Source organism: Lytechinus pictus, chromosome 10 (genome assembly GCF_037042905.1).
Source record: "Lytechinus pictus isolate F3 Inbred chromosome 10, Lp3.0, whole genome shotgun sequence".
In the NCBI taxonomy this organism is placed as follows: domain Eukaryota; kingdom Metazoa; phylum Echinodermata; class Echinoidea; order Temnopleuroida; family Toxopneustidae; genus Lytechinus; species Lytechinus pictus.
Window position 1 is genome coordinate 14,225,000 of NC_087254.1, and position 20,528 is coordinate 14,245,527.

The following is a 20,528-nucleotide window of genomic DNA, read 5'->3' on the forward strand; positions in this document are numbered from 1 at the left end:
AGTTGGTGATGATCGAAGTTCCCGTTATTTCGACCCCCATTTACTGGAACTGAGCCCATTCAGACAAACCGATACAATAATGATATTATTTTTATTATTACTATTATTACTAACCTTTACCGAGAGGAAGCTTTGTTGACACAATTCTCTTAATGATAGATCACAAAGTACACGAGAAGTTCATATCACTTTACTTTGGACGGTGTTTATCCAATTATGTTTAACCTATTAAAACATTGTCGCACGATTGTTCAGAAGTAAATCACGCGATCACACGTTGGAGATACTATACCCAAGGGGAGGATTAGTGTGAATAATGTGAAGCATGTATTTAAGCCTTTACTTTTTGTTCGATAGCTTTAATTAAAAACAGAAAAGGAAATCACATATTTTCACAGTTAAAAAGTTAAATTAAAAAAGTTAAATTTCATTTCAGAGAAAACCCACATTATATAAATATGTTTACAATCATAAATCTGTTCATAAATCCGTCATTTTCTAAGCATTCCTCCGCTAATGAGGGATGTAGTCACTAACTTATAGATGGAGGGGAGTAGGTAAATACACATGACACATGGGTGTAGTTGACAAGTCTTAAGTCACCGTTCAAATGTCATCTATGGTCAATGAAAGTGGTATTATGTCATTATATGAATGGTGTTTTTGTGAATGATTATTTTATAATAGTTTTCAAAGTTAGCACTGCTGCTATATTAAATCGCGTAATGCAGGCGAGACTGCCAGAGGCGTTCCACTTGTTGTTCAACTTGCACTCATTTCTGCGTCAATTTTTGATCACAATTGGTTAAATGACTATAACAATGACATTTATTCCCATGTCACCCGTAGAGTGGGTATTGGAGAACACAATCATACAAATGTACAAAATCATCAATAGTATTTCATCAAGTAAATTACAAATAGAGTAAATTTTGTAAAAGTAAAAAAAATACAAATTTTAGCATTAAAAATAATTTAATAATTACGGTTGAAAAAGTATACACTAAAGCTTAAAAATATACTCAAAACTGACATACGATTTAAAAAAAAGAAGAAAATGCAAGTAACGACATCATCATATTGTTTGCTATTATACCACAGTTGAAAATCTCAAAATATTAAGATCCTTTGGTAATACTACATGTGTGTTGTTGAGGATTGGTCAAAGGTTATCTAGGGGTCAAAAGGTCAAATTTTTGTTCAACTTGCTCTCATTTCTTTATTTCTTTATTTTCTTTATGTTAAAATTGCTACATATGATACTTGGGTAATACCACATGGGTTTCCATGAGGACAATGGGTCAAAAGGTCAAATGACACAAGGTCATGTCTATACTGTTTTGACATTTTTGTGCAACTTGTTCTTTTTTCTTTATTTCTACATCATTTTTTTATCACACTTGGTTCAAATTACATTGGGTAATACCACGTGTTGTTGAGGATGATGGGATGAAAGGTCATCTAGGGGTCAAAAGGTCAGGTTTGTGTTCAAACTGCTCTCATTTCTTTATTCTGCATCAATTATGTTTACACTTGGTACAAATGATCCTTGGGTAACACCACATGTGTGTCCATTAGGATCATGGGGTCAAAGGTCATCCAGGGGTCAAAAGATCAAATGATATAAGGTCATGTCCATCCTTTTTTTTTTTTTTGTTCAACTTGCTCTCATTTCTTTATATCTGCATCAATTTTGTTTATTCATGCACTTGGTACAAATACTAATTAGGTAATACAATGCCATATGTGTTTTCTTGAGGATGATAAGGTCAAAGGTCATCTAGGGGTCAAAATACCATATTGCATATTGTATTGAACGCGAAATCAGGCGAGACTCGTGGTTCGTGAACCATCGTGTAATAAGATAAGTTGCAGCAATGAATCGAAAGTATTATCAGTTGTCAATTAATTTAGTTTAATACTATTTCTCTACTTGTAAAATACAAAAGAACAAGTTGTGATGTGACATCATCAGTTTGCTCATTCAATTTTCATGAAGACATGCATAGAACTGTTTGGCCTAAAGAATATAAATCTTTAAAACTTTGTAATTTCTTGTCCGATTTCGATCAAATTTTGAGTGTTTTGTTTCTTCAAATTATATTATTTTCAGTCTGGAGTACCCCTCTAAATATTTTACAACAAACGCAAAGATGGTGCATTATCATTTCAGATCCGGTTTCAGGAACACTATTTGCCGGCGGATCGTGTTCCAACTCAGGCGGATACAGAACCGATTTCTCTTCGGCAGATATCGTTTCTCGACCTGCATGCACACGGTACCCATTTCCTTCAAAATTGTGTAGGACCTACCATTTTTATTTATAATAGAAAAATGAATAAAAATCTAACCGCGTCAACTCGGCAGACTTTTTTTATATTTTTAAAGTTTTTAATGTGTTTGTTTGTTTTTATTTTATTTTTTTAACAAGTTCACACCTAGTTACAAATAATACATATAGCATTTCCATTTTTTTTAAAGCAGGATAAAAGAGCCTTGCTCACGGGCACAGCTGCCGCGGCTGGGGATCGAACCCCAGACTTTTTCATGCATATCCAGGCGCCTTAGACCACTCGGCCACGGCACCTCCACAGAATTTTTTTTTTTTCCGTATAAAGAACGATATCTGCTATTGATAACGATACCTGCTGGCGGATACCGCATCCGCCGGTGGAACCAAATCTGCTGCTATACCGGCAGGGACAAACCTCGCCTAACCTACGGTAGATGGGACATAGAAATGTAGGTGAAAATGTAAAAACTTTCAAGTCTTTTATATAAACGCCAAGTTTCCGTATCGGGTTACATTGGGAAGTTTTTAACAAGAAAGTTGTTGGAATAGCTTATCTAGGAAATTCCAGGATAGGCCCTAAAGATCTCAAAAAACGAATATATGATCTTTCATCAAAGTTCTGTTCATGGCAATGAAAACAAAATCCCCTAAAAATCCCAAGTTGGTGATGATCGAAGTTCCCGTTATTTCGACCCCCATTTACTGGAACTGAGCCCATTCAGACAAACCGATACAATAATGATATTATTTTTATTATTACTATTATTACTAACCTTTACCGAGAGGAAGCTTTGTTGACACAATTCTCTTAATGATAGATCACAAAGTACACGAGAAGTTCATATCACTTTACTTTGGACGGTGTTTATCCAATTATGTTTAACCTATTAAAACATTGTCGCACGATTGTTCAGAAGTAAATCACGCGATCACACGTTGGAGATACTATACCCAAGGGGAGGATTAGTGTGAATAATGTGAAGCATGTATTTAAGCCTTTACTTTTTGTTCGATAGCTTTAATTAAAAACAGAAAAGGAAATCACATATTTTCACAGTTAAAAAGTTAAATTAAAAAAGTTAAATTTCATTTCAGAGAAAACCCACATTATATAAATATGTTTACAATCATAAATCTGTTCATAAATCCGTCATTTTCTAAGCATTCCTCCGCTAATGAGGGATGTAGTCACTAACTTATAGATGGAGGGGAGTAGGTAAATACACATGACACATGGGTGTAGTTGACAAGTCTTAAGTCACCGTTCAAATGTCATCTATGGTCAATGAAAGTGGTATTATGTCATTATATGAATGGTGTTTTTGTGAATGATTATTTTATAATAGTTTTCAAAGTTAGCACTGCTGCTATATTAAATCGCGTAATGCAGGCGAGACTGCCAGAGGCGTTCCACTTGTTGTTCAACTTGCACTCATTTCTGCGTCAATTTTTTATCACAATTGGTTAAATGACTATAACAATGACATTTATTCCCATGTCACCCGTAGAGTGGGTATTGGAGAACACAATCATACAAATGTACAAAATCATCAATAGTATTTCATCAAGTAAATTACAAATAGAGTAAATTTTGTAAAAGTAAAAAAAATACAAATTTTAGCATTAAAAATAATTTAATAATTACGGTTGAAAAAGTATACACTAAAGCTTAAAAATATACTCAAAACTGACATACGATTTAAAAAAAAGAAGAAAATGCAAGTAACGACATCATCATATTGTTTGCTATTATACCACAGTTGAAAATCTCAAAATATTAAGATCCTTTGGTAATACTACATGTGTGTTGTTGAGGATTGGTCAAAGGTTATCTAGGGGTCAAAAGGTCAAATTTTTGTTCAACTTGCTCTCATTTCTTTATTTCTTTATTTTCTTTATGTTAAAATTGCTACATATGATACTTGGGTAATACCACATGGGTTTCCATGAGGACAATGGGTCAAAAGGTCAAATGACACAAGGTCATGTCTATACTGTTTTGACATTTTTGTGCAACTTGTTCTTTTTTCTTTATTTCTACATCATTTTTTTATCACACTTGGTTCAAATTACATTGGGTAATACCACGTGTTGTTGAGGATGATGGGATGAAAGGTCATCTAGGGGTCAAAAGGTCAGGTTTGTGTTCAAACTGCTCTCATTTCTTTATTCTGCATCAATTATGTTTACACTTGGTACAAATGATCCTTGGGTAACACCACATGTGTGTCCATTAGGATCATGGGGTCAAAGGTCATCCAGGGGTCAAAAGATCAAATGATATAAGGTCATGTCCATCCTTTTTTTTTTTTTTGTTCAACTTGCTCTCATTTCTTTATATCTGCATCAATTTTGTTTATTCATGCACTTGGTACAAATACTAATTAGGTAATACAATGCCATATGTGTTTTCTTGAGGATGATAAGGTCAAAGGTCATCTAGGGGTCAAAATACCATATTGCATATTGTATTGAACGCGAAATCAGGCGAGACTCGTGGTTCGTGAACCATCGTGTAATAAGATAAGTTGCAGCAATGAATCGAAAGTATTATCAGTTGTCAATTAATTTAGTTTAATACTATTTCTCTACTTGTAAAATACAAAAGAACAAGTTGTGATGTGACATCATCAGTTTGCTCATTCAATTTTCATGAAGACATGCATAGAACTGTTTGGCCTAAAGAATATAAATCTTTAAAACTTTGTAATTTCTTGTCCGATTTCGATCAAATTTTGAGTGTTTTGTTTCTTCAAATTATATTATTTTCAGTCTGGAGTACCCCTCTAAATATTTTACAACAAACGCAAAGATGGTGCATTATCATTTCAGATCCGGTTTCAGGAACACTATTTGCCGGCGGATCGTGTTCCAACTCAGGCGGATACAGAACCGATTTCTCTTCGGCAGATATCGTTTCTCGACCTGCATGCACACGGTACCCATTTCCTTCAAAATTGTGTAGGACCTACCATTTTTATTTATAATAGAAAAATGAATAAAAATCTAACCGCGTCAACTCGGCAGACTTTTTTTATATTTTTAAAGTTTTTAATGTGTTTGTTTGTTTTTATTTTATTTTTTTAACAAGTTCACACCTAGTTACAAATAATACATATAGCATTTCCATTTTTTTTAAAGCAGGATAAAAGAGCCTTGCTCACGGGCACAGCTGCCGCGGCTGGGGATCGAACCCCAGACTTTTTCATGCATATCCAGGCGCCTTAGACCACTCGGCCACGGCACCTCCACAGAATTTTTTTTTTTTCCGTATAAAGAACGATATCTGCTATTGATAACGATACCTGCTGGCGGATACCGCATCCGCCGGTGGAACCAAATCTGCTGCTATACCGGCAGGGACAAACCTCGCCTAACCTACGGTAGATGGGACATAGAAATGTAGGTGAAAATGTAAAAACTTTCAAGTCTTTTATATAAACGCCAAGTTTCCGTATCGGGTTACATTGGGAAGTTTTTAACAAGAAAGTTGTTGGAATAGCTTATCTAGGAAATTCCAGGATAGGCCCTAAAGATCTCAAAAAACGAATATATGATCTTTCATCAAAGTTCTGTTCATGGCAATGAAAACAAAATCCCCTAAAAATCCCAAGTTGGTGATGATCGAAGTTCCCGTTATTTCGACCCCCATTTACTGGAACTGAGCCCATTCAGACAAACCGATACAATAATGATATTATTTTTATTATTACTATTATTACTAACCTTTACCGAGAGGAAGCTTTGTTGACACAATTCTCTTAATGATAGATCACAAAGTACACGAGAAGTTCATATCACTTTACTTTGGACGGTGTTTATCCAATTATGTTTAACCTATTAAAACATTGTCGCACGATTGTTCAGAAGTAAATCACGCGATCACACGTTGGAGATACTATACCCAAGGGGAGGATTAGTGTGAATAATGTGAAGCATGTATTTAAGCCTTTACTTTTTGTTCGATAGCTTTAATTAAAAACAGAAAAGGAAATCACATATTTTCACAGTTAAAAAGTTAAATTAAAAAAGTTAAATTTCATTTCAGAGAAAACCCACATTATATAAATATGTTTACAATCATAAATCTGTTCATAAATCCGTCATTTTCTAAGCATTCCTCCGCTAATGAGGGATGTAGTCACTAACTTATAGATGGAGGGGAGTAGGTAAATACACATGACACATGGGTGTAGTTGACAAGTCTTAAGTCACCGTTCAAATGTCATCTATGGTCAATGAAAGTGGTATTATGTCATTATATGAATGGTGTTTTTGTGAATGATTATTTTATAATAGTTTTCAAAGTTAGCACTGCTGCTATATTAAATCGCGTAATGCAGGCGAGACTGCCAGAGGCGTTCCACTTGTTGTTCAACTTGCACTCATTTCTGCGTCAATTTTTTATCACAATTGGTTAAATGACTATAACAATGACATTTATTCCCATGTCACCCGTAGAGTGGGTATTGGAGAACACAATCATACAAATGTACAAAATCATCAATAGTATTTCATCAAGTAAATTACAAATAGAGTAAATTTTGTAAAAGTAAAAAAAATACAAATTTTAGCATTAAAAATAATTTAATAATTACGGTTGAAAAAGTATACACTAAAGCTTAAAAATATACTCAAAACTGACATACGATTTAAAAAAAAGAAGAAAATGCAAGTAACGACATCATCATATTGTTTGCTATTATACCACAGTTGAAAATCTCAAAATATTAAGATCCTTTGGTAATACTACATGTGTGTTGTTGAGGATTGGTCAAAGGTTATCTAGGGGTCAAAAGGTCAAATTTTTGTTCAACTTGCTCTCATTTCTTTATTTCTTTATTTTCTTTATGTTAAAATTGCTACATATGATACTTGGGTAATACCACATGGGTTTCCATGAGGACAATGGGTCAAAAGGTCAAATGACACAAGGTCATGTCTATACTGTTTTGACATTTTTGTGCAACTTGTTCTTTTTTCTTTATTTCTACATCATTTTTTTATCACACTTGGTTCAAATTACATTGGGTAATACCACGTGTTGTTGAGGATGATGGGATGAAAGGTCATCTAGGGGTCAAAAGGTCAGGTTTGTGTTCAAACTGCTCTCATTTCTTTATTCTGCATCAATTATGTTTACACTTGGTACAAATGATCCTTGGGTAACACCACATGTGTGTCCATTAGGATCATGGGGTCAAAGGTCATCCAGGGGTCAAAAGATCAAATGATATAAGGTCATGTCCATCCTTTTTTTTTTTTTTGTTCAACTTGCTCTCATTTCTTTATATCTGCATCAATTTTGTTTATTCATGCACTTGGTACAAATACTAATTAGGTAATACAATGCCATATGTGTTTTCTTGAGGATGATAAGGTCAAAGGTCATCTAGGGGTCAAAATACCATATTGCATATTGTATTGAACGCGAAATCAGGCGAGACTCGTGGTTCGTGAACCATCGTGTAATAAGATAAGTTGCAGCAATGAATCGAAAGTATTATCAGTTGTCAATTAATTTAGTTTAATACTATTTCTCTACTTGTAAAATACAAAAGAACAAGTTGTGATGTGACATCATCAGTTTGCTCATTCAATTTTCATGAAGACATGCATAGAACTGTTTGGCCTAAAGAATATAAATCTTTAAAACTTTGTAATTTCTTGTCCGATTTCGATCAAATTTTGAGTGTTTTGTTTCTTCAAATTATATTATTTTCAGTCTGGAGTACCCCTCTAAATATTTTACAACAAACGCAAAGATGGTGCATTATCATTTCAGATCCGGTTTCAGGAACACTATTTGCCGGCGGATCGTGTTCCAACTCAGGCGGATACAGAACCGATTTCTCTTCGGCAGATATCGTTTCTCGACCTGCATGCACACGGTACCCATTTCCTTCAAAATTGTGTAGGACCTACCATTTTTATTTATAATAGAAAAATGAATAAAAATCTAACCGCGTCAACTCGGCAGACTTTTTTTATATTTTTAAAGTTTTTAATGTGTTTGTTTGTTTTTATTTTATTTTTTTAACAAGTTCACACCTAGTTACAAATAATACATATAGCATTTCCATTTTTTTTAAAGCAGGATAAAAGAGCCTTGCTCACGGGCACAGCTGCCGCGGCTGGGGATCGAACCCCAGACTTTTTCATGCATATCCAGGCGCCTTAGACCACTCGGCCACGGCACCTCCACAGAATTTTTTTTTTTTCCGTATAAAGAACGATATCTGCTATTGATAACGATACCTGCTGGCGGATACCGCATCCGCCGGTGGAACCAAATCTGCTGCTATACCGGCAGGGACAAACCTCGCCTAACCTACGGTAGATGGGACATAGAAATGTAGGTGAAAATGTAAAAACTTTCCAGTCTTTTATATAAACGCCAAGTTTCCGTATCGGGTTACATTGGGAAGTTTTTAACAAGAAAGTTGTTGGAATAGCTTATCTAGGAAATTCCAGGATAGGCCCTAAAGATCTCAAAAAACGAATATATGATCTTTCATCAAAGTTCTGTTCATGGCAATGAAAACAAAATCCCCTAAAAATCCCAAGTTGGTGATGATCGAAGTTCCCGTTATTTCGACCCCCATTTACTGGAACTGAGCCCATTCAGACAAACCGATACAATAATGATATTATTTTTATTATTACTATTATTACTAACCTTTACCGAGAGGAAGCTTTGTTGACACAATTCTCTTAATGATAGATCACAAAGTACACGAGAAGTTCATATCACTTTACTTTGGACGGTGTTTATCCAATTATGTTTAACCTATTAAAACATTGTCGCACGATTGTTCAGAAGTAAATCACGCGATCACACGTTGGAGATACTATACCCAAGGGGAGGATTAGTGTGAATAATGTGAAGCATGTATTTAAGCCTTTACTTTTTGTTCGATAGCTTTAATTAAAAACAGAAAAGGAAATCACATATTTTCACAGTTAAAAAGTTAAATTAAAAAAGTTAAATTTCATTTCAGAGAAAACCCACATTATATAAATATGTTTACAATCATAAATCTGTTCATAAATCCGTCATTTTCTAAGCATTCCTCCGCTAATGAGGGATGTAGTCACTAACTTATAGATGGAGGGGAGTAGGTAAATACACATGACCCCCAAAATTTCCGCGACCAAGAAAAAATAAGAAAGATTAAATGAAGGATAACAGGGTGAAATGCGGTTTATTTTCGAAAGATTAGGCCAAAATATGCCGGGGGAAAAGATTAATACAGGTTTGTTTTTGTCACCTTTTTGCGTTTAACCCGACCATTGGTTTATTGCAAAGGATGGCAAAGAAGGTAATCCGACTTTTACAAAAGTGGAATAAGGCACTTCCATAACACCTCGAAACTCAATGGCCCGTATTCTGAAGTCTGCTTTAATTCAAACTCTTGTCTCACGTTGTGGTTTAACTATGGATAGCCAATTGTGACATAAATGTCAAATAGTTGAGGTTCAATTTCTAGCACATCCGGGGAGGGTAAAAAGCACAATTGTCTTCACCATTAAATAACTAGGAAAGAGGGCAGTAAACATAAGAAACATAATGTAGTCAAAATTTCGACACGTTTGGCTTTCCGTAATTTTAGCACAGAATTAGACTAAGGTTAACCCGACTTCAGAATACGTGTAGATGTATAGCATTTGATTGTGGTGAGTAAATGGGTTCCAGGGGCGGATCCAGCTCCCCCAATAGGGGGGTACCGAATTTTTTTATTCCACCCGAATTTTGACCGATCGGCCGCTCAAAGTTGATTTTTGTTTGTTTCAGGGGTTGTCTAAGTGGCGTAATGAGCCAAAAGTTTTGAGGGGGCTTGATATGGCATATCGTGTAAAATTAATAAGAAGTTGCGATTGAAGCGAGCGAGCAAAGATTTTGACATTTTAATTACAAAAATCAAAGTTCGTGATAAATTTTGACATAACATTTGAAAAATTATAGGCCCATATTTCACACCGCTTATCCCTTTCCTTTCCTCCCCATTTTCTTGATCGTGAAAAATTGGGGGGGGGGGGGGGACGCCGATGTCCTAGCAGTCATTTCTTAGATTATTCTTATAAAACATTATAAAAAATGAAATAATCTCATAAGCCCTATTTGAATAGTGCGAGCGCGAAGCGCGAGCTGAATTTTTTTTGGAATTTCATGTATTTTTTCCTAAAAATTGAATATTCTGGGCAGTGTTTGTGAACCTGAACAAGATGCGTATGTAACTAGATAATTACTGCGGGAGCGAAGCGCGAGCAGAAATTTTTAATATGGGTTCTGGCTTGATTGAAAAGGGACCTGTTAAGGACGATTTGCAGTTAGCCATTAAGAAGATACATATTTCAACTTTTAGATAATTTTAGCGAGCGCGAAGCGCGAGCTGAATTTTTTTTTCTTTCCGACCTGAAAAATTGACATTCTAAGCACATTTTGAAATAAACGGTATAGGTATAAAACTAAACAATTGATACGAGCGCGAAGCGCCAGCGGATTTTTTTTTTGAGATTTCATACATAAAAATGGGACACTCTATTCATGTTTTGTAAATCATGAAAAAGGAAGTTCCTACATCAATAATACGAGCGCAAACTGGATAATTTTAGCACGTTTTGAATAAAGATCAAGCTGCGTATCTCGATAAACATGTGTGTGCGTGTTTTAGAGTTAGACAGGATCTGGGCATTCTGATAACGTTTCATTTTTTATGAAAATCACTAATGCGAGCGCGAAGCGCAAGCGGAAAATATTTGATATTCCGGTATGAAAAGGGTGAATTTAAGCAATATCTAAAACACTGTGTAGCGATTGCGAAGCGCTAGCTGATATTTTTATTATTATTTTGACCTAGCACCAGGACATTCTAGGCCTAAGGACATATTGTCATCATATGAAAATGATGACTATCTTCCGATTCCTCTTCCTAAGCACGATATGAAACTTGTCGATATTTCTTTCTGAAAATGGGACAATTTAATTATTAGGAATTCAAAAAAATTATATTATATTTATTAATATAATAAGCCTAATTAGTGAGTGAAATTTGTTGACATTTGAGGCCTGAAAACTGGATATTTTAAGCACTTTTTTAATCATGAATAGGATTTATGAGTTGATTTATGTTTAACTATTAATGCGAGCGCAAATCGCGAGACGAAATTTTTATAAACTGTCATAAAAGGGATTTTTTTTAAGTAGTTTGTTATATAATTTATGGAATAATCAAAGACAATATGTAGGCCTACTTGGCAAATCAAATAATGCAAGCGCACAGCGCAAAAAGCTGCAAATAATATTCACACCATAAAACATTTTACAGAGCACTTTAAAGAAAGTCAATTTGTAAATCAAACAAAATAATAAAAGCTCGATGTCCGAGCTGAAATATGTTTTGTATATTGACTTCAAAACTTGATATTTTAAGCTACATATCAGCCTATTGAGCAAGATATGTATCTCATCAAACAGGCTATGCGAAAATTTAATAAAGTGACATAAAATATATATACATCCTTGAAATCCATATACAAGCTTTGGGGGAACCTGCAAGGGTTTGACAAAGGAAGGAATTCTAAACTTCGTTTACTTGAATACGTCCTCCATTAATCGGGATCGTTTTAATATTTATTTCAAATAATATATATATATATACATTTGGATCTCGGTAATCAATACCATGCGTTCCGGCTATGTGCTCGGAGAAAGGTTCGCAATTAACATTTGCGTTAAAGATGGCAATTATTGGTGTTTTAACATAACTAAAACGTTGATGTGCCGCCGTCAAACTTTCAGTTATATGCTTTGATTTTTGTTGTTTAAAGCGGCTTTAATTTAGGGTGGACTGTATAAATATTTACATAAATTAAATGAGAAAGAGGGTGGATTATTATATCAAAATGTAGTTAAATACAGTGTGCGCGGAGGAATACAATCCTGAGGACATTAAAAAATGAATTCAGAGGGAGAGAGAGTGAGGGTGTGTGTGTGAGGGTGTGGGTATGTGAGAGAGAGAGGGGGTGGGGCAGAGAGGTCGAATGGATCGGTGTTGAAGGGGACCCCCTGGTTAGTTTCTACACAGCAAAAATGCGGTGTTAACCGGTGTACATAGAGGACCACACCAGTTATTTTACACCGGTGTGAAATTGACAGTGTTAGTTTGGCACCTATAGGTGTTATTGCAACACCTTTGGTTGTTATATGTACACTCTTTGGTGTTATATTCAATCTCTAGGGTGTAATTTTAACACCAGAGGGTGTGGTCCTCTATTAACACCCACTGGTGTCAGTTTTAACACCACAGTTTTCACAGTGTAGCTTGTATGGATTTCAGGGTTGTGAGGGTGAAGCCGCAACCTGTAAGAACCCTGGGGTCACATTAGAAATTTGGATTTTAAAAGATAGCTCCTATTGTGGTGGCGTGTAAACTGAATCCTCCACGATGGAATGGCGAGTGTGTATTTTTATGGTATATTGCGTGGGGGTAGGGGTTTCCCCAATTAGTTTCACCTAGATTGTCGGCCCATGGATGAAAAGGTTGTGAAGGTTAACCCGATGAAACCCGCATGGGGTCGATAAAGGAATGAATTGGGATTTTTTTTATAATAGTAAATAATTATATTCCTGGAGGTTTCACGAGCGTAAATCATTTCCCACAGACTCGCGTGTTACAGTAGCACTTGAAACACTCGTAAAAAATAACAATGAAACTAGAGGGTAGAATGTTTACTACCAGTGGATAGGATATACTAATAGGCCTATACCTGAAATTCCATATCTGACGAGGAAAGGGTACCTCGACCGGCTCATAAATCGGCATTTATGAAGACATTTGACAGGATCCAATTCATCACATGAGAGAGTAAAATGGCCCTAATTCTTCCGCCAGTCAAAATAGCTCCAAAGTTGGTGACATTTCTTCCTAATTTGGGAAAAGGATCGAGGTTTAGTACAGTTAACCTCCATAGAATCAGTGTTAATTGGAAAATGAATGTCTTTTACCTTCCTGTTATAAATAGGCTCGTGCGACCTGGACGTTAACTGAATCCTCTACATTAGGATGACGAGTGTGGGTGTGTATCATTATGGGTGACAAATGTGCATTTTGTCCATGAAGTCCTTAAATGTGGCATTGCAAACGATTGAGAGAAAGTGTATTTAAACCATAACATTACGTAGTTCTGAGGGACTCACACGGAGGTCGATGTTTTGGGATCCACTGATCATTTTTCTCTGATAATTCATTTATTTTAATCGGTTTATCAAACTACGGAAGCAGAATAACTTTCAAGCTGTAGATTATTTTTTCATCTTTGGAATAGCATATTTGATGATGATACAAGTAGGAGCAATGATATCACAGTCATCTATTGTCCTGAATAACGGAGGATGTACCAGTGTTGTGGTTTATTTACTTGTGCTAGCTATTGATGAGAGTGTGGAAGAGAATGATTACCGGCAATAAAGGTCAGTAAACCTATTTGAACCAAGAGAGAGAGAAGGAAGACAGGAGAAAGGGATGGAAAGAAAATAGAGCGGGAAAAAAACTTTTGTCCGCGTCTCTAAGACCCCGTTCTCATTACCGACCTAAAACTGGAAAATAGTTTAAAGTGATTCTCTTGTTGAATATATATATAGAATTTGTATTTGTATCTTATAGAGGATATTTATATCCTTTTGTATGCCTAGGATCAATCATAATTGACAATATTTTGTCTTCGTCTGTGTTCTTCCTGTCACTCCCCTGTGTTCTTCACTACTTTCTCTTTTTCTTCTACCTCACTCATCCAACGGCACCGGGGCAAGTGCTAAACGACCAGTCACAATGAAACATAGTATCAATGCGCGATTGCGAATATTTTTTTCAATATGAAGACGTTAAGACAGAATGTTATATTTTTTTATAATCATAAACATGATGCGTATCTAAATGAATGTGAGTTCGAAGCGCGAGTTGAAAATTATTATTAAAAAGTCCAACAAAAAGTTGATTTAAATATAAGGAGAAAACTTCAACAAACATAACACTGAAAATTTCATCAAAATCGGATGTAAAATAAGAAAGAAAACAGTTATATGCACATCCTGGTCGGTATATAAATGAGGAGACTAATGACGTCATCCACTCACTATTTCTTTTTGTATTTTATTATATATAATATGAAATGAAAATATGAAACCACGATTAATTCCTCTCTGAACATTTGGAATTAGCACTGTTTATGGTTCAGTCAAGTTGGTCCTTAAATGTCAAATATGTAAAAAATGAAATATTGTATAATTTATTTAAACAATAAAAAAAGAAATAGTGAGTGAGGGACATCGTCGACTGCACGTCACTGAGTTGTGCATATCACTGTTTGTGAAAATAAGCAAAACTTTCTTATTTTGCACCCGATTTTTATGAAATTTTCAGCGTTATGCTAGTTCGATTTTTCTCTATTTATTAAAATTTGTTTCTCCAATGTGTACTTGACCTTTAATCAGACCTGAAAAAGGGGAACATTTAAAAAGACCCTTTTTAGGAATTCATGAAGATGATAGGTATCTCATTAAATAAATCGTCCTAATACTAAGCAATACGCGGGCGAAACGCGAGCCTATTTTTTCCAATATTAAAATCTCAAGACTGATTATTCTTAGCACTTAAAAAAAAAATTATCATTAACATGATGCATATGAAAACAATGCGAGCGCCGGAAGCGCGAGCTGAAAAATGTTGATATTTAGACCTGAAATCGGGACATTTTAGGGAGAAGAAATCCCGCAATGTGTATCTAAATAAGCAATGAATGCAAGCACGAGGGGTGAGCTGAAATTTGTGATATACTTACCTGAACGGTAACAAAGAAAAATTTAAGGACCATTTGTAGGAATTCATGGAAAGGATACGTATTTCATCGGCATAATGCCAGCGCGAAGCGCGAGCCGGTTATATATATATATATATATATATATATATATATATATATATATATATATATATATATATGATAAGTGTGACTTTGAAAAAAGAGAGGCTGCAAGACGTAGAAATATTGTCCAACTCCTTTATTAGGCCAAGTTTTCGACCGTGTAACCGGTCTTTCTCAGGGCTTTGAGGGACACGAAAGAATATAAACGAAAATAAGGATGTCATGCAACAGAAACACAATCGAAGCAAGCATGTAACGGATGTTGCATGACATCTTTATGTTCGTTTATATTATTTTGTGTCCCTCAAAGCCATGAGGAAGACCGGTTACAAGGTCGAAAGCTTGGCCTAATAAAGGAGTTGGACAATATTGCTACGTCTTGCAGACTCTCTCTCTTTTTTCAAAATCACTCCGTTTATCATATTATGATGCTGCACCTCGATCATACGAATTATCGATATATATATACTTGGAAGACAAAAATAACGACGAGTGAGACGTAGCTCTCAGGTTTCCTTTTTTATTGCAAGCTTTCGGCCTTCGTCAGGCCTACAAAAAAGGAAATCAGAAGGAATGAACATAGTATTTACATATATATAAATAAGGTATAATATTAGGTATAATATTGCATGTGTTTATAGTACTACATAATTACGCTTAGGTGTTTTACATAAGTGGTTAGAATATGATTAACATTTAAAATTATTTAGTTATAGTTACTACACACAAAAAACGAGAACTATTTTCCATGAGTAAAATTGTTTTTTACATAAAGAATTAAGTGCAAAAATTCGTAACGTATGTGTTTTTACTCGAGAATCTGGGTTTCTGTTACACCTGATCTTTTTTTCAAGGACATTACTTATTAACTACTTTTCTTGAGTATCCCTGTCAGTGAAAGTATGTAAAACAATCCGTACAAATGAGTTTTTCTTCAAGTTTGTAAGGTATGATAGCAGAACGGGTGAAAAAACTCACAGCCAGGTAAAGCGATAATCTGACGATTAACTGCGCTGAGAAAATGAGTAGTATATGACTCTTGTATGTGAGTTTTGGGGTGTTGAGATCATGCATCCAAGTAATTTTACTCGGATCTCGCGTTAATTGCTTGCGCGCACACGTGATACCGGCCAAATGTGCAGAGCATGAAGACTTTTCTGGTAAGTTCTACATGTCTTTTTATTTATTTTCCCCCTTTTCTTCTATAATTACTTTTCTTGACAATAATAGCTTAGACCTACATGTATGGGGCAAACATAAATGCTATTTATGGTGACAACAGGGTGCATTGATCTACATTCTCATCCATCCGAGGCTCACGCCTCTCGGTTTGGGTAACCACACACCAGCCTGTTGTTGCGCCGCTACCCCGGGGCCAGAAGGGAGTGAAGGCCAGTGTGCCGCTACGATTGCTGGTGTCATTTATGAGGAGGGCAAATAAGTGACATCGTCCATGATTTATGTAATCATACCCAAACCGAGAGGCGTGAGCCTCGGATGGATGAGAATGTAGATCAATGCACCCTGTTGTCACCATAAATAGCATTTATGTTTGCCCCATACATGTAGGTCTAAGCTATTATTGTCAAGAAAAGTAATTATAGAAGAAAAGGGGGAAAATAAATAAAAAGACATGTAGAACTTACCAGAAAAGTCTTCATGCTCTGCACATTTGGCCGGTATCACGTGTGCGCGCAAGCAATTAACGCGAGATCCGAGTAAAATTACTTGGATGCATGATCTCAACACCCCAAAACTCACATACAAGAGTCATATACTACTCATTTTCTCAGCGCAGTTAATCGTCAGATTATCGCTAAAACTAATCAAGTGTGTAATATGCTCACATACTCAAAAAGTCAGTAAATATACTTTAAACATACTCATTACACTGGGTTAAGTTACTCATTAGATTGAGTTATTCAAATTTACTCACTTGATGTGTCACTATAGTGTCAAATGAAATATACTCGACAAGATGAGTTTTCAAAGTACCTTCATTGAGTGAAAGTACTCATCAAAGTATGTCGCTATAGTGTCAAAATTATTTTGACATTTGAGTACGATTACTAACACATGCAAGTTTCTGTTTTTTGTGTGTATAACTACATATGATTAACATTTAAAATTATTTAGTTATAGTTACTATAACTATAACTAAATAAATAAATAATCCCCCCACCCCTAGATTCACCAGCTCACATTCACACACATCTCCCCCCTCTATCAATTTCACTCACTCTCCCTCTCTTTCCACCTTTCTTTCTTTTTCCCTGTGCTTATCCTTCTGTTCCTACAACCTATCGTATATCATGAATGTTGGTAAATTGACCCTTTAAGCACGTGCTGCTGGTAAATTTTAGTAAATCTATTGTAAATGCCCATAAAATCACAATTAATAGCTGCAAGGTCTTTGTCAAAATTGTTGAGCCGGGACAGCTGATCATCATAAAATTCTGAGCTGACGAAAAATCACAAATATGTCGTTTGTTCAGACGACGGACGGCACTGCTGTTTTGATTCACCAAATTTCGATAGAGACTGCTTTGTCATGAAGGGCACTGACAATAGATTCTCTACGTTCCAGAAAGCGTCTGCGTAGTGTTGCGCAAACTCCCTTTTGATGATACTATACCATAATTATGTATAATAATTGTATTTTCATTATCATTTCAGCGTATTTTACAGACAGCGCCAATTGGGACAGTTCGAAATTCAACAGTGCTGAAGCTGCTGTCGACAACGATTAATTCTGGCATCATAGTAATTTTGCCTTCTTCTGAATCTTCCGTTCGAGGTCCAGTTAGTAAATCGTCTTTATATCGTCGCTATAATTGACAAATTTGGTATTATCGTAGCTTTTGAATTATACCATGATGGCTTCCATGGATCAGATATTACCACCCAATTTACAGTGCCCAATATGTTTGGAACTTTTTGATGATCCTAAACAGTTATCTTGTGAGCACACATTTTGTACAAGATGTCTTCGTGGTTTGTTGGCATGCTGTTCACAGAGTGTTGAAGATTGCCTAAAATGCCCAGTTTGTCAGACCACGACGGATGTCGATGGTGGCATTGTATGGAATCTTAACACAAACGTTCCTCTCAAGTGTCTCCTAGAAGAGTACAGAAGTAAGAAGGGCCTTTGTGGAATGTGCGACAAAAAAGCAGAAGCCAAGCTTCATTGCCGTGACTGCGAAAAGGCGATGTGTAGAGCTTGCCTAAAAATCCATAACAAGTGGTCGCCCAACATCAAGCATGAAGTTAATTCCTTAAAGGACATCAGGAAAGGGATGGTGGTCTTCAACGAAAAAGTTTACTGTCAAGAACATAAGTCTGATGGGAAAGATCATGTCTGTACCGATGTCTGTAATACTTGCAATAAGTTTATTTGTATGAGATGTCGGATGCTGTTTCATGAAAAGAAAGGTCACTCTGTCATTGACGCTGACGACTATAAGAGTTCTATCCGAAAAGAAATTGATTATCTAATTGTCCAAGGGAAAATAAAAACCAAGACACTCAACAATCATGTAGCCTATGTTAAGAGTCAAATGGACCGTGTTATTGATCACACTGACAGCATACAGGCTCAAATAAACAAGGATTATAATGACATGTGTAAGATACTAAAGAAACGAAAACAAGAACTGGATTGGCAGCTGTATCTTCAGAAGAAGGAACTCCGCGAGAGACTAGAAGAAATGAAAGACGCAAGTGTGAAAATGGTCCTGAATATCGAGAAGGCGAGTGAACTGGCTGGCTACAGTTTAAATGCACCACTTAAAGGGATCACCATTACCATCCATGAAACACTTTCAAGTGAATTAAAGACAGTCCTCGATACGGATAACCCAGAACAGAAGCTTGCTCGTGACATAGCTGAACAGGCTGAGGAGATAATGTTTGACCAAAAGAGTCAGTGCGATCAGCTAGAGATAGGGGATATCTTATTCGTGAAACGTTGGCTGAAATGCGACGTTGGTCTCACAAAGGAGAACACCATCAATACGATGGCAGCTACCTCGGATGGTATGATGGCAGTAGGATACAGTACAGGGGGAATCGACGTCTTCAATGCTGATGGCCAACTGCAGACAACAGTACTCAAAGACGTTAATATTCTAGGGATAGGATTCCTTTCTGACGGTCGACGTGTTGTACTATCCACCAGTAATATCATGACATTGTACACATCAGAATGGGAGATACAGAGCACAAGGTTTCAGACGCTAGCTCTTGATGAAGCAGGGATCGCTGACCTCACTATTGGCGATGAAAATCAGATCTACATCAGTTACATGACAGCTAAACAGATCCAGGAATTCACAACAGCTGGTGGAAATGCCATAAAAGTGATATCATGTCAAGGGTACGAACCTGAGCAGATCTGCAGCTTTGGGAATGGGTTCATAATAAAATCTAGCAGTAGTTCTGCCTGTACGGTGAGTGTCGTCGACTGTCAAGGTGTAATAGAACACAATGTATCAGTCGAGAACGGCGCTTTCTGCCATTCTGCAGTATGTCGCGAAAGGTCTATCCTCATCTGTTCATTCCAGGCTGATGAGGGGATACTCACTGTCAAGGAGCACAATGACGAGTTGGCTCCAGTTAAGACACTCGTTCGTCACATGATTGTGAAACCTAAAAGGCACTGGTTTTACATTCAACAGTTCCGATCTGGGGAGATCGCCTTCTGTACGACAGAGAGGATTTACATCTTCGAATAGTTAAGTCAACCCCCCCCCCCAAAAAAAAAAAATAAAAAAATAAATAAATGATGGGTGTTTTTAGCCTTCCCTTCAGGCGTAGCAGTCTCCACTGAACTTGGTTATATGTTGAAAAATATACTGTAAATATCAGTTTTCAGCAAATACAATGACATGAATCATTACTAAGTTCATTGGCTACTTGTTATTTTGTCTTCAAAGGACTTGTCCATCGGTGTCTTCAGCCTACATCAGGAGTTTAGAGACGTTTGTGTTTTCCTTCTACAACACATCTCATTATTAAATGTTGAAGACCAAGATAGTAGGTGACATCGACATATACTGTAATTTATATGCACATGATCAACGCTGGCTGTTTCAGCCCCCCCCCCCCGCAATTTTCCGGGGGTCGTTCTCTTACGTCTTTTGGGGGGTTCACAATTGATAGGGCATTTCGTGTCTTCTGCCAAGCCTTTACCATGCAGGATCAACTATCTAATAGTGGTATTGATAGGTGTGTGCAACGATTATGTTAAACATCAATGTTTAGTAGTATATCGTATTTTTTATAATGACATTTTATTAAGTCCATTTTATATAT

The 20,528-nt window shown here is 36.1% G+C and overlaps 1 protein-coding gene across 2 annotated transcripts; it reads left to right on the forward strand.

The window, feature by feature from the left end:
- Positions 1-8,072: 8,072 nt before the first annotated feature.
- Positions 8,073-20,321, forward strand: LOC129269871 (uncharacterized). 2 transcript variants are annotated; one of them, XM_064105385.1, is made up of 2 exons: positions 8,073-8,185; positions 17,892-20,018. In XM_064105385.1, the coding sequence occupies exon 2, from the start codon at positions 18,089-18,091 to the stop codon at positions 19,946-19,948; it is 1,860 nt and encodes a 619-aa protein (XP_063961455.1). In that variant the 5' UTR covers positions 8,073-8,185; positions 17,892-18,088; the 3' UTR covers positions 19,949-20,018. The 2 variants fall into 2 exon arrangements, with proteins under 2 accessions (XP_063961455.1, XP_054763304.2); XM_054907329.2 differs by lacking the exon at positions 8,073-8,185 and adding an exon at positions 12,690-13,767 and having other exon boundaries at positions 17,892-20,321.
- Positions 20,322-20,528: the final 207 nt, after the last annotated feature.